This window comes from Zingiber officinale, chromosome 4B (genome assembly GCF_018446385.1).
Source record: "Zingiber officinale cultivar Zhangliang chromosome 4B, Zo_v1.1, whole genome shotgun sequence".
NCBI lineage: Eukaryota > Viridiplantae > Streptophyta > Magnoliopsida > Zingiberales > Zingiberaceae > Zingiber > Zingiber officinale.
Window position 1 is genome coordinate 107,931,347 of NC_055993.1, and position 15,198 is coordinate 107,946,544.

The following is a 15,198-nucleotide window of genomic DNA, read 5'->3' on the forward strand; positions in this document are numbered from 1 at the left end:
AATTGAGTATATTTTGAGGTGAAAAAAGAAGCGTACTCAATTTGATAGAAAATATATTAGATTCTAATTTAATATACTGAATTTAAGATGATTTATACTGATTTTTGGACTTTTTGTACCTAAAAATATCATGGGCAATTAGGTAAATATGTTTCATTGGGGAGTGAAACAAAAATTTTCATGGATGGGGACTGCATGCAAAGATTTGTTTACCAATGGGGACTGCATATGTAAATTTTCCCTTGATCTTGTTAATTTTGATAATTCTATTTTATCTCTTTTAATTCGTAAGGTATAAATGTATTTACTATTAATTGTTAATATTTTTATTCGTTTCATGTATATAAATTTTATTTTGATCCATATTTTTATACTTTTAAAATGTAGATCCGTATGGTGGGTAAATCTCAGGAGTGCGTCCACCGTCTATACTACACCTTTTTTTTTTAAATTTTTATACTTTCAAAATTTTTTACAAATAATAATTTCTAAAATCTATAACTAAACAATAAATAAAAGAATATAAACATATAATAAAAAAAGTAAATTATTAAAAAAAAATAAAATGGATAAAAAACTAATTAAAAAAATAAAACCAAACAAAACTTAAAAAAAACGTGAATGTGAGAATCAGGAAAGGGTATAAAGATAAAAAAAATTAAATGGGACTAGGAGGTGAGGATATTAGAAGAGGTGGGAAAAGCAGCTCTTCGTTTAAAACAACCCAATAAAATTATTGTTTGATTGGTTTACTCATTGAAATAGTCATTTAATTCACCTAATCTACTAAATTTAATTAAGTCATTAACTTAAAGAGTGTCTTGGAGAATTTTTACTTATTTAAAAGTAATTCTTATATAGATTATTTTAAAGTTGGTGAGAAGTTAAAGTATAGACTATTTAAAAAATATAAGCTAAAAGTTAGAGTCGTCAATTTAGGTTAGACTTGTCGGGTTGATCCGCCTTGTCAAATAATTTAAGCGGGTTAGATTGGAATTTTATCAACCCAAGTCCGTCGCGGGCCGACCCGTCTAGGCCCGCGACCCGTGCGGGTTAGCCCGCGATGGGCTTGGGTTGACCCGCGCGTTGAGAAACACATGTAAGCAGTTTATATCAGTAGTTAATGCTGCAACTACGAGAATACCAAGAGTTAAATTGTAGCATTTCATTATCTTCTTCGTTGAGAGGAATAATAATTAGGAAAAACTCATACTTGTGAAGTTGAGTGTGATAGACAAAAGTTACAGAAATATATATGCACACAAAGTCGATTAATCTTAAAAGTAGATGACCTTCTTATTTGATTCATTTATGGGATAAATCTGAAGCATACATTATGCACAATGAAGAGCTTGGTGTGTGTACCCAAACTAGATGACCTTCTTAAAAGTAGATGACCTTCTTATTTGATTCGTTTACGAACGCACAGTCAGGGGTACCACTGATCTAAACTGCTCGACGCACAGTCAGGAGTCCTAATTACTATTCCTCTTCGTTGCACAATTTTATGCCAATTTATTATCCTTCTTTGTTATAATTTAAAAAAAATAGTACTTTTGACCCAATATAAGTACTTGTTTATGTCCATTTATATTTAAAATACTTGTTTATGAATACATTTGATTGATAAAATATTTTAGAAGTAAAATATTGAAGATATGAACTATTTTTTTTTAATTTTTTTTTAAAAATTTGATAGGTCCGCGGGTTGGTCTGCCAAACCCACGACTCGCCTTGGATTGGGTTGGGTTGAAAATTTTCCAACCCGCCAAGTTGACGGCCCGACCCGCCCCGCCAAATGATTGGCCCGTCATGAGTCGACCCGCCCTGCCATGAGTCAACCCCTCTGAGAGCTCTACTAAAAGCTGACAATGTAAAATTTGAATGTCTAGAGAATAAGCTTTTAAACTTAATTTTTAGTTAAATGATAATAATATTCTTAAATTGTATAAAATTAATTTTTTTAATTATCTAAATTGTGATACATCATTAACAATATATTTATATAATAACTATTATATTTTAAATATTATATCAAAATTAATTTATGTTTTTATAAAATGCTTGAAAATATATATAATATTAATAAAAACAAAATATAAAAATGACAAATTTTGCATAAATATATTAAAAAAATATGTATAACAAAATTCTAGAAACAAAAATTATATAAAATGTAAAATATTATTTTAAATAATACTTCTAATAAAATAGGATTGAAATGTAAAATTGTAATTATGCATGCATGCATGCATGCAAACGTAGAATATAACAACTTATGCATGCATGCAGAAAAAAAACAGAAGTATAAAAAAAGTAACACAAACTTGCTCATAGCTTTTGGTTAAAAATTATAGAAGTTAAAGTTAGCATTCACAAATACTTCTAGCTAGTTAGAAGCACTTCAAGTGCTTCTAAGAAGTTTTACCCAACACTGCCTTACCTATTCTTCATCTATTCTCATAACTTAACTAGTTTGACAAACCATATTACTTAACTAGATCACTAACCCAATCCAACTTAATCGATCCACATAGCTAACTTGACCCAACCAATCCATTTTGTCCTATAATTTTTTTTTTATTAATCCAGATTTCTAACTCTTTAAATCAATTAATCTTGGATGTGACCGATCTGATTCTATTGATCATCAGAGTAAATACAAGAAGCATAGATGAATTTTAGCGCATGACCCAGTATCATGAGTCATCCCAAACACTGTGAAAATATAAGGTGCCTCGCGTGAGTTTTGAACTCTTGTTGTATAGAAGTTCATCATATCTTTTACCATCATATTGTGTCTCGAAGGGCCATATTGCCCTATCAACTATTGCATCAAAGATAAAACCGTCACTTTAGCGGCTCATCTACTGCAGACACATTAGAGATAACAATTTTCCCCATAGGTTCAAGGTCCCGTGAGGAAAATCCAAAATGAGAACGGGTTTGGAGAGTATTTTTGAGCATGGGTTCGGGTTTGGGGATTTTTTAAACCCCCGCATTTGAATGGGAGCGAGTATGAGGATGTTATCCTCATCCCTAAATTCGCCCCGAAACGACACAATGAGAGAGGGGGATGGGAACAAGGATATGGATTCTTCGATTAGTTCGGTAAATGTTAAATGAGAAGTGAGGATGAATATCCTTTTTGATTTGTTTTCGAAGATAAGAAGCGGGGATAAGAATTTAATCCCCGTGGAGTCGGAGATAGGAATTCCCCAATTAAACATAATTAGAGATGGGGATAAGGATGTGGATATATGTAAAATATCGAACAAAATAATAATAATATAATAAGGTTCAATGAGCGAATAACCTTAACAGATTTTTTTTAGAAATTTAAGGAATTTTTTGAGAATTTTTTTAGACTCATATAGCGTATATTGATGGAATGAATTTATAGGCAAGGAGAAAGCCCGTTTGGGATACCCAATTAAGTGGAAGTTGATTGGAAAATCAACTTAGGGTTTAATGAAAGTAAACCTAAGTATATAAACCTAATACCTAAGTTTCCTAATATCATTCTCCCGAGTTCCTTATTCTCTCCCTCACGGGTCCTTGTGCTGATCCTAATTCTTCTTCCTTCCCCAATCTCGCCGAATCCCTCCGGCTCCCTCCTCATTTCCGATTCCCTTCTCTTCTCCCTCACTCGCCACCTCTCCCGATCGCTCATTGCTGCTGACCATCGGGCTCCGCCATCGATGAGCCCCAATCGTCGATCGCCCAGACCGTTGGCGCCTGATCGCTAGAAACCTCTTGGCATCACTCGCTCGCCTACCATTGCCTGATCGTCGGCTGCCCACGAGCTCACCGTCGATGGGAGTCTTCTCCTCCAGCTTGCCTCACCACTGTCAAGGCCTCTTGGCTACTCGAAGCCCTGCCCTAGCTCCACTCTAGCGCTACCGCCCTCTCGATCCCGACGTCGTTGCTGCACCGGCACAGATACTCCATCGTCGTGCCTAGCATCCGGGTGCCGAGTCTTTCTTCCTCTTCACTGATCTGGATCAGGGATCCCTATCCCAGCTAGAATATTTGCAGGTATTAGTGATACCAACAGAACCTAGAGATCAATGGAAGGTAGGGTTCTTGTTTAACATTTATGGATTTGGATTTGGGGTTAATGCTTAAATGTGGATGTGTTGATCTTGATCTAGGATGCTTGATTTGGAGATCATCAGTTTTATCTAGCTTCGACCATAATTTCCGGCAGTGGGTGCTCCATCGACAAATTAACAACAAAGTATACAGCTTGGGTGAATTTGGTTTGATTCATGGTGGTTATTTGGTAGTTGATTGATTTAGATGGATGCATGGTTGATGTTAGGATCATTGAATTGTTGTGGATGAATTAAGTGTGTATTGATCTTAGAAGATGACCATGATTAAATTGATTAACTCATGAGTAGGATTGAAGTGAAAGAATTGTGGATTGAGTTAAACCTAATTAGATTCATGAATTAGCTTAATTATTTCGATTAGGGTTTTTCCTAATTAGGTTAAGAATTTTATTTAGCTATTTGCTACATATGTATTCGCTAAATACATTATGTAATTGCAGGACTTCGATTCGAAGCGAGTGTCTTGACATGTGATTGATTTAACACGATCTATGTATAAAGACGGGTACCTTTGACTTATTTTTTTGATATTTTCATTTTGATATGCTTAGTAGGTTATAACTAGTAGTAATAGTTATGTTTATATCTGCTTGGTATGTCACTGCTTGATACCCGTAGTATACTCATACTTTTACCTGTTATGCATTTATGATTATGTCCTTTTGTTTTTACATTGTGTGCTTATGTAGTGACATATAGTGCATTACCGGATACAAGTCTAGCTACTAGTTATACTTGGCACGTGTACCTTGTTTATTACTTGACATGTGTACTTAGGTTTACTATCTAGCATGTGTACCTAGATCATTGATTTGGACTTGGTTTCTTCGTTGGTACACATTATGAAGAGGTTGGTATTTGTCAGGATTTACATGCTTAGTGTCATGCACCATCTCACATGATTGCATGCTGAGCGATTGTCGGTTTTATTATTGTTGAGCACATCGTCAGTTACATGGATCTGCACACACAACCACTCATGGATTAGTGGTATATCTGGCAGGGTGTGTGTAGTTTGCTCTGTCAGGGCTTCGCTGGTCCGCTCATAGGTAGTGTGATTGCAGCATGGTAGCAGGACAGGGATCCCTCCTATTGACTATGACACAGGGAGATCAGAGCATTGCGCTCCTCCACTTATGATTTGAGGGAGGAGGATATGTGTACTCCGACAACATCCTGTCCACTCGATCATTCAGGAATAGTGATGGTAGAGTGCACAGTTGTCATAGTCCTACCCACTCGGTCTCACCATCATGTGTGAGATGGCTGACTGCGTTAGGGGTGACTATGTCATATGCATGGATTGCATTTATTGCTTGTGATTATTGCATTTTGGATGCTGCATTTTTGTGATTGCATATGATTGACATGCATATAGGATACATTATGTATTTGGTCTGATGACCCTACATCTGTTGGAGAGGTTCACACCTTTATGTCAGGATAGGAAACCCTGGTGAGTACAGTTTCTCCCCTTGTTTCAGTTTTGCATTACCTGTTATTATTCAGGAGACTGTACTCCATGATTATTATTGGTAGATATATCTTACTATGCATATTTGCACGATACCCGCTGAGTATGTTATACTCACTACCTCTTATTTTTCCTGTTATTTTCATGTTAACACATAGATATGTTGTATCGTTTGAAATATCCTGTCTGTTGATTCCATGTCACATCAGAGGGCGGTTTTACCTTGCTCTTGTTCTTCTTTCATATATACTTTATGGTTTTGGCATGATATTGGTGTTTAACCATGTGGTTGTTTAATTGTATTTGTTTTGTTATGGTTGTGCAAGCCTAGTCGACTAGCAATCTTCGTTTTTAGTTTTCCTTTTGTTTTCTCTATGTTTTAATATAGTCGTGTGAGCTGTTTAATATATATAACTATGTTGTTATGATTATTTTATTCCAGCTAAGTGGGTCGAGTATATAACTATATGATTGTGTATATTTCAACCGTGTGAGCTGATGTATGTATTCTTGTGATTGTATTTATATTTCAGATTGTCATCAGTACAAGAAAGATGTTGTCGGATTTTCCTCTAACAAAAACTCCTATAGGACGTGACAATATAATTCAAAAGTGAAGATGACAAATCTACCCCCACTCCCTCTCATTATCATCCCCAAATTCCACACAATCTGAAATAGGATAAATCATAAGAAACATTGACCTTATTACAGTGGCCTTTGCATGTGAGAATCCACACTTAAAATATTTTTACCCCCACTGAAAATTGATTGAGACGTATTCCATCAAACACCACATTGCCCTATCAACGCAACTAGAAAATTTAACGTCAGCTTCGAAGATTTATGTTTTAGGATACGACAGGAACCTTTGCAGCCTGCGCAGGCAGAAAATCAATATCGAGAAAAAAAAATATATAACGAGAGAATCTCAGTCGTTTGCTGCGTCCATCGTCAAAACATTGAAAAATGGGTAATCAAGCATATATTTGTTTTACAGATTTGTATTAGGTTTTTAAATGCAGATGGGAAAGGGGAAAACGATGTCCCAAGTGGAAAATTAATAGTCTCCTTGCTTCCGTTGTCACAAAAGCATCAAACGCGAACACTGCTGATGTTAAGATATGAACCTTCGAAGCAGGCTTTGATTACTGTAGACAAACACTTTTTGTAAGCATGCAATAAAAGACTACGACTAACTTTTTCTGTGTAAAGTAGTCTTATTTAAACATAATAAACACAGTACAATTTAGCATTATGAACGTTAAACAAAGCACGAGGTTGGTACCTTGCTGGCAATGTTGTTGGAGAGCCAATCAAGCCCTTCATACAACCCCTCACCAGATGTAGCGCAGGTGCTTTGTATGTACCTGGGAAAAAGTGCACAAATCAGCCAGCAGAATAACAACTTCATTATTTTCTATAAATCATCTGCGAAGTATCTAGTAGAGATCTTTTTAGAAACAAGTACAAACAGCTGCTATAACCACGTCAACCATTTGGACATCTTCCTGACATTGCACTTTATAGCTGTGTTTCTTGGATCAGATATGATAAAGCAACGAGGTGTGGACCCACATGTTTGACGCAGTTATTTCCAAAAATTTTACATGTGATCTGATGAGTCACCGGATGCCATATGTATAGAGGTAGAGGAAGAGTGCAAATTTCTAGAATATATGGCTGGTTATATAGAGAACTATACGATGTTATAAAGTAGAACTAAAAGTGGCACGAGATTGTTTATAGAGTTTTCCTGTGCAACAGTTACAAGAAATTTAACAAGTTGATGCTCGAGGTTGTATGATTTGAAGTGATGTGCTAAAATTATGACAAAAGGTTGAATACTCCACATATAGATTCAAGTGTGTATAAACACTAGATATATGCCTAAGATAGTTAGCAAGTCAAATGGATCTTATGGAGTCATCAAACTTCTGAGCTTCAACCAAAGCACAATGCTCAGGCGAACAATAAAATTAACACATCTGTAAAGATCAAGGTAGTCAACTTCTCGAACTTGGGAGAAAACCAATTTATAAACAGTAAGGCATTATTTGAAGCCGGAGATTGAAGAACTAAAAGAACTGACAATAGGGAATTTCTCAAGAATATCACCAAAATTAATCAAAATACTTCACAAGTGAGATACTGTATGCTGGGCATCTGCTTTCTATCCACAATACAGACATTAATACAAATAAAGAAGGTGAAACATGCGTCTGAAACTATAATTCAGCCTGGTTAATTAACTTGGTTTATCGTTATGTGCTAAATGCAAAACGATGAGAGCCTAGGAAATTGACTTGCCTGTTACTGCAAGGTGTGGATACGAGAATAAGCATTAGGACACTTGGAAATTATTGATTTTATAGAGGCCATCAATGATCAACCTCTGCTAATCTGTCTCACATCAGACTGCCCTAACAAATCAAATTGATTTTCCTTCTCACTTCTATCCTATGCAGAGACATAGTAAGTACTCTTGTGTCAATGGTTGACAATGAACTACCATTAGATGGACTTCCTATTCTAGATATCTGACACTACCATCAAATTTCAGTGGATCAGATGAATCAAAAGAAGGGAGCTATGATGTGCTTCCTCTGTTTCTTTTCTATTCATCGATCAGTGATTACTTGAGAAGATACGATAAGTACCAACAAAAACTTGTAATCTTCTAATCAAATTACGAACCTGGGTTTCTCCATTTCTGTAAAGCAGATTTCAAACCAACTTTCTTAACAATGAACAGACAATAATCCAACATACTTTAACTGTAAATAGATAATTAATCCAAGTGATATTCCAACTAGAGAACACAGTGCATCTAGCATGAGGTATGTGCAATGAATATCCAATCCTGATCGCTAATAGCGGAGTATTGTTCAATCAACTCCCACAATTCAGCACTAAAAGCTATAGGCCTAGATTATTCAATAACTCAATGATTAAAAAAATTCAGCACACGACCTAATGTTAATTAACTTCATTACAAGCATTCAACGTAGGTATGCACCTAGGTTTTCAGAATCTCATTGCCTAAAAAATTGTACACATTTCATGTGCAAGATATCAGTGCCTGATTTTAAATGTCAACTGTCAAGATTTGACAAGGATAAAGAGAAGATGAAGAGTGAGTCGCATGGCTACAAAGTAATTGTTAAAAAATTCATAGTATTTTACTGTTAATATAGCAGAAAAGTAGTTCAGAAAACAATAGCTGAACAGACACTTTACCAGTGTCGCTGACGTAGAGAATGAAGGCCAAGCTTATCAGTGATTTCAGCAGCATTCATTGCATTTGGAAGGTCTTGTTTGTTAGCAAACACGAGCAAGACAGCGTCCCTTAGTTCATCCTATCAGTACAGAACCCCAACCAATCAGATAAAAAAAGTTCTAAAAAGGAAATTTTGCAGGTTTATTTGGCAATGAAGACAAATATGGAGCTTTCTACTTTAAACAAACTATTCAAAGGATCATAGCAAGTCAAGAAAAATAAAGTACTATGTTGTAGTAAAGTTTCTCTATCTTTGTTATTTATTTGTCAAAAGTCAAACCTTATAAAAGAGTCCAGTAGATCCATACAAGTAAAGATAATTGCAAAGAAATGAATGATCTTATGAACACAATGGGAAGTTGAATGATGAAATCTACCTTTTTTTTCAGAGTCTTATTACGCAGACAGTAGATTTTATAAATCATGAGAGGTGGATGGTTACTAAAAGATTTACCTCATTAAGCATCCTGTGTAGTTCATCTCTTGCCTCAACAACACGATCTCGATCATTGCTATCAACAACAAAAATAAGTCCTTGTGTGTTCTGGAAATAATGCCTCCATAGAGGTCTAATCTGTTGATGACCAGAATCATAAGTATTGAGGAATAGGGAAACAAGTAACAATTAACAGACTAATCATAGACGGAGAATTAAGCAAGTTCCATATGCATCTAAAACCCAGGACATCTAGGTCATATTTAGTGTGACACAACCTTAGATATTGAATACTCAAGTTTTTTTTCTCATTACCCTAAGTGACATAAAGATACCATCATAAAAAGTTGTCAACAAAAGAAAACAACTCATCAAACGTGAAGCAATCATTTGGATATGAAACGAAGTCGTCACCAAAAGGAAAAACTCATCCAAAGCAAAGAAATTGTTTGGATCAGAAATGGTCTAGAGTAAATGGGCCAGTACCTTGTCCTGACCACCAACATCCCATACAGTGAAACTAATGTTCTTGTACTCAACAGTCTCCACATTGAACCCTGCATTAACAACCATTAGCTTAATTTTAACAATGCAATGTTATAGCAACAAGCTCAAACTGCTCAGAACAACAAAAACCTTTTAGACAATTGACAGTCATTAATACATAGAAACAAGTATTTTCATGACAGTCCTTAGTTGCACATTGATTGCCTATTAATAAAGCTTGTTTTTAATGAACTCAATTATCATCTAATCAATCATCAAGATATTGCCAAAAAAGTTGTAGAAAGATTAATTTCCAATTGACACCAAGAAAACGTGATATTCAAATATAAAAGATAAAATAACTGCAACTACTAAGCATAATGAGTAGACTAGCAACGACTATTAGTTCTCATAACAGAATCTAGAAGTACCAAAAATCAAATAAAACAAACAGGTGTCATCAATGCTTCTTCATATATTGGCAAAGACACAGTACAACAAAAGAGAAATAAGATCAACTGGAACAATAACTTTGAAAAGTTTGTTTCATACAAGTGCCATAAATCACCTAGAAGGAAGCATATGCCATAAATTAGGTCTATGTCCCAAATTTGCTACTGGTTTTTGATAGAAATTCCCTAAGAGTTCATTTCAACAAGAGCATTAAAAACTAAAATGGTTGCATAAAAACCCTTTTCCTCATAAAATTCTTGTACTCCTTTCACAAAGGGAATCAGCCATTCTAATACGTAGGAAAAAGTGGATGGTAACAATACAAACTAATAAACACAAATTCAAGGTATGCTCCAAGTAGCTAGAAGAATAATCATAGAAGATAAACCTCCAAATTATGTTTTAACTCTGTTACCATGAAATGTAAACCCCATTTGGTTTGAACTTTTAGTGGATTGTATTGGGTAACCTAGCTTGTGAAGGGGATCATGACATTGTACCTAGTATACATTGTCGCTTGGTTAAATTTGATTTTGACTTGCTACACCTATCTAACTCTTATCTTTAGTTAATTCCATGCTAGGATTGAAATTATGCACCAATATCATGTACAAGGGTCAATTTCGAGATGATGCAGTAGCTTGGAAGGCAAAAATATCAGGCGTAAACAAGGTTTAAAATCTCGACCCATGCCGAAGTTTCGGTCCTAAACCAGAACAATACTGTTTCGGTATCGTATCGTGCCGATAGAGTTTCGATATATATATATATATATATATATATATATATATATATATATATATATATATATATATATAAGGTTTGGTTGTTGTAGTAATTTTATGTAACTTGACGACATACCTTTCTCAAAACTTTAAATAAAGAATAGGTAATCTAAAGTATTTCCTAGATGTAAATATCAAACATTCATATCAATAAAAATGTGTTTTGATTAGGAACCAAGAATCTAAAAAGTAGAGAGCTAAATATGTTAATATTTATGGTTCCAAATCTTGCTTATAAGATAAATAAAATATTATCTATAATAATTATATAAATTAACATAAAGATCATAATTTATATAATATATAATTATAGTTTATAAATATTCTAAATTATATATATATAATCAAATTTATTTAAAATTTTTATATATTTATTAAAAAAAACTTAACAATTATTTTTTTAGAATTATTTATAAAATTTTAAAGTTATTTAAAATTTTAAATTTTTTTATAAAATTCTAATCTATTTTTAATTTATAAAAATAATTTAAAGTTTTTGTAAAAATTATTTTAAATTATATAACTATATATTATATAAATTATCTATTTTTTACTTTAATTTTTTTATTTTTAATAAAAAAGTATTACAATTATAGTAATTAATTAACAGCTTATTTAATTATTTATTATTTTATATAATATATAATTATAATAATTAATTATATATTAGATATTATATATATAATATAATGATTTTAATTAACACATTTAATAAATCCTAACTTTTCCTCTCCCTTCACAATTCTGCCGCCGCTCCCGATTTTTATTTTGCCTCGCCACCTCACCGCCTCACTGCCACTGCAGGGTTCACGCAACGAGTCTGCCGCGACCACGGGGCTCATGCGACGAGTCCTTTGACGCCGTGGCCGCGGGGCTAGTGTGACACCTCCTCCGCAACCGCATGACTCGCGCGATGCCTCTAAGGCTGGTCGTGGGCCTCGAAACCTATGGAGCGCCAGTGTCGGTTTTGGTGTATGGGCAGAAGGGTAAGTTTCGTTCGTTCCACCCGGCACAAAACAAAATTTTAAACACTGGGCAGAAATCAATTGACGAATCTGATGCTCAAGGTGTCCATATATTTAAAGTCTCAAGTTTATCTGCAACCAAGTGACATTTTGAATGAGCTGAAGTTCCCAGCCTTCAAAGAAGTTGCACTAGGTTGGTAATGTGGAATGGTTGTAGGTTAAGATGTGAAGCTGTTTTACCTATCACCAATTGGTGAGGCTGCGGATGTATCAAATGACTAACAGTTTGAATCTTCCCTCATAAACATATTGATACTACAATAGGGATGGATATAGGGAATGCAGACAAATATTAAAATTTAAAAACAGAAGAGATGGTCCCTTGTGCACGACAAGGGATGGCAAATCCAGGGGAGAGTTCCTTAACTAGAGTTCATCCAGTGATCGAATCCCTCATTCCCCCTCCATCCTTTTTACTCAAGATATAAGCTCCATTTGACAGCATTTTAATTTATGTTTTACAGCTTGTTTAATAGTTCATGAAATATGTTAATTCACTGTACACATCTTATCTCTTATCACTAGTTCAAGTTGTTGGCGATGTTTTGAGCATGGATGTAAGAATTGCAATGGATTTTGTTCATATTTCATTCCTTACTCTTATATTGAGGTTGTTTGTTTAGATTCTGTTTAAATTTTCATGATATGGATTCCATATCCCTATTTGTCCTGTTTTGTTGCGACTACATTATACTATTCTTCACAAGTTCTAACCGCTAGGTAAATACTTCACAGGATAAAAAGATTAGGTAAAAGACCAATCGCGTTCCTAAATAAATCTAGCAACCACCTCTTAATCATATGACAGAAAAGAGGATAACTGCGAGCAATGAGGAATAATGCTCACCGATTGTTGGAATGGTGGTTACAATCTCTCCAAGCTTGAGCTTGTACAGGATGGTCGTCTTACCGGCAGCATCAAGCCCGACCATCAGGATTCTCATCTCCTTCTTCGCAAACAGGCGACTAAACAGCTTCGCGAAAGAAAGCCCCATTGTTCCTCACCTATCATATTTAATAAATAAAAAAAATCAATAAATCGTAAAATAAAGCAATAACACACGAATCGAAGATCCAACAACAAAGGAAGCAGATATGGAGCAGAATAGGATATGGAGTTGAAACTTGATACAAAAGCCCCCAAAAAATAAATATACAGATCAAGGCGACGAAGGCTTCGAAAAAAACAAGATCTGAACGAATCTGGTTCCGAGCAAAGAGTCGTCGCGCGAAAAGTTAGATCGATCTAATATAGTAAGCCGGAAGAAGCAGATCAAGCATAACGTGAACTAAAACAACGAAGATCGAGAGGCAAAGGAGAGATCAGGATCACCTGGGAAGCAAGGTAGGTAGATTGGAGGAGACGAGGACGAGAGAGGTCTTCGCTTCTCTGCTACGCGTGGAGAAAAGGAACACAATGTTGGAATGAATAAATAGCGGCCGAATAAATACTGAAAGCCACCGACCGATACGAAACGAAAGCTGCCACATCATTGTCGGGCTGGGTACGGGTTCGGGTCGGTTGGGTTTTTTCGTTTAGCAAATAAATTCGATCCGATTTCATTTGGAAGATATGCAAAATCTCAAATGTGAATGGTATGATAACAAATTTTTTAAAAAGAAAAAGAAAATTAAAACCTCTCCTTTTTTATTTTCTTAATTGATATATGTAATATTAGTTGAGCAAAAATTAAAAGATCCTTTTTCAATTTATTATCAAAAAAATATCTCATTTATCATATATAAAAAACGTCTCAGTCAACTTCATTAATTTTTTTATTATGATTTCATAATTATCATAATATAATCAACATAAAAAAAATTATATTATAGTAATTATAATTATATTATAATAATTATAATTCATAGCTATTATAATATAATACTTTATTTTTTATTAATACTTAATACTGATGAATATTATATTATAATAACACTCTAATTCTGATCAAATTAATACTGATGAATATTATATTATAATAACACTCTAATTCTGATCAAATTAATAATACTATATTGTAAAAACTATAATTCACAAATCAACACTTATCAATATTGATCAAACACATATCAACATCATATTACAACAATTACGAATCCTAAAAAAAAACAATTATTTCTGAATATCATATTATAACATTTACAATATTATATTAAAATAGTTGTGAGATCATCACTGCTAAAATTATATAGTTGTAATAATTATGAAATTATAATTACTATAATTGATTCTGTTTGATAGTTGAAGTGACGGAAGCTGGGGACATAGCACTCCGATTGAACGTGTGTTGACTCCTAGAGATCCTGCAACCACAGCTGCATCAGTGCTGAGCTAAGGAAGGGGTTCCCGGTGATGACCCTCCGACGCTCAAGTCACTGGCGATGTGTGGAAGCAGAGCAAAGTAACGAATAGTAGCAGCAACAGTATATTATCGCATACCTCCGCTGAAGCTTGGACCCCCCCCCCCCCTCCTTTATATAAGATTCCTGTAGCGCACGTGCACACTTCTCAAGGTGTGCACGCTTCTCAAAGCTTCCCCTGGAAGGATATATCAGTAAAGTATCCCTGACACAATACCTTAACGAGCCGAGCATATCTTTGAAGTGACAGTGGAAGCTTCTGCCGTATGATCTTCTGTCTGAACCAACCACCGACCATGCCGCATGTCAAGGACACATGCTCCTAAAAAGATAATATCCATCTAGCAGTGTCTTTTACTAGACTGAGTGGGATAGCCGCTTGAGGGATAACCGCTCAGCTCAGATGAGTGTGTTATCTGGCCGAGCGGGAAGGCCGCTCGGCCGACGCTTCCGCTGTCTTGAGAAGTCGCTTGGCCGCTCTTCTGTTTCTGCATAGCTCGGTCGTAAATCCGCTCTGTTCTCGAAGCTCTATATAAAGTCGAGTGAGGAAGTCGCTCGACGTGCCCTTGCAGATACCTAGGCAGTCTTTCTGAGCGTTGGAAGCTCGGAATCTCACCGAGCTGTTATGATGTCGGATCGGGTCTTCCTTAGAGCATCCACAGTGGGAGCTCTTTCAGAGCTCACACTGTGATGTGGCAGCAATTAAAAACCTCCCTCCCATAGTGGAGGGAGGTTTTTCCCCTTAGAACGAAAAAGTGATTTCGTAGTTACGGAGCTGCT

At 35.1% G+C, this 15,198-nt stretch overlaps 1 protein-coding gene across 1 annotated transcript; it reads right to left on the reverse strand.

The window, feature by feature from the left end:
* Window positions 1-6,492: 6,492 nt before the first annotated feature.
* LOC121975974 (ADP-ribosylation factor 2-B) lies at window positions 6,493-13,520 on the reverse strand. Its single transcript, XM_042527924.1, has 7 exons — window positions 13,391-13,520; window positions 12,905-13,062; window positions 9,795-9,865; window positions 9,327-9,446; window positions 8,833-8,951; window positions 6,881-6,962; window positions 6,493-6,743 (listed from the first exon to the last, which is right to left on the reverse strand). Exons 2-7 carry the CDS (start codon window positions 13,050-13,052, stop codon window positions 6,741-6,743), a joined length of 543 nt encoding a protein of 180 aa, XP_042383858.1. The 5' UTR covers window positions 13,053-13,062; window positions 13,391-13,520; the 3' UTR covers window positions 6,493-6,740.
* Between the last annotated feature and the right edge of the window lie 1,678 nt (window positions 13,521-15,198).

Coding starts and splice junctions, on each gene's coding strand:
- LOC121975974 (XM_042527924.1), bottom strand. CDS start 13,052: ATGGGGCTTTCTTTCGCGAAGCTGTTTAGTCGCCTGTTTGCGAAGAAG. Junction 9,866..12,904: donor AACCACCATTCCAACAATCG/GTGAGCATTATT, acceptor TTGTTAATGCAG/GGTTCAATGTGGAGACTGTT. Junction 9,447..9,794: donor ATGTTGGTGGTCAGGACAAG/GTACTGGCCCAT, acceptor GGTCATCAACAG/ATTAGACCTCTATGGAGGCA.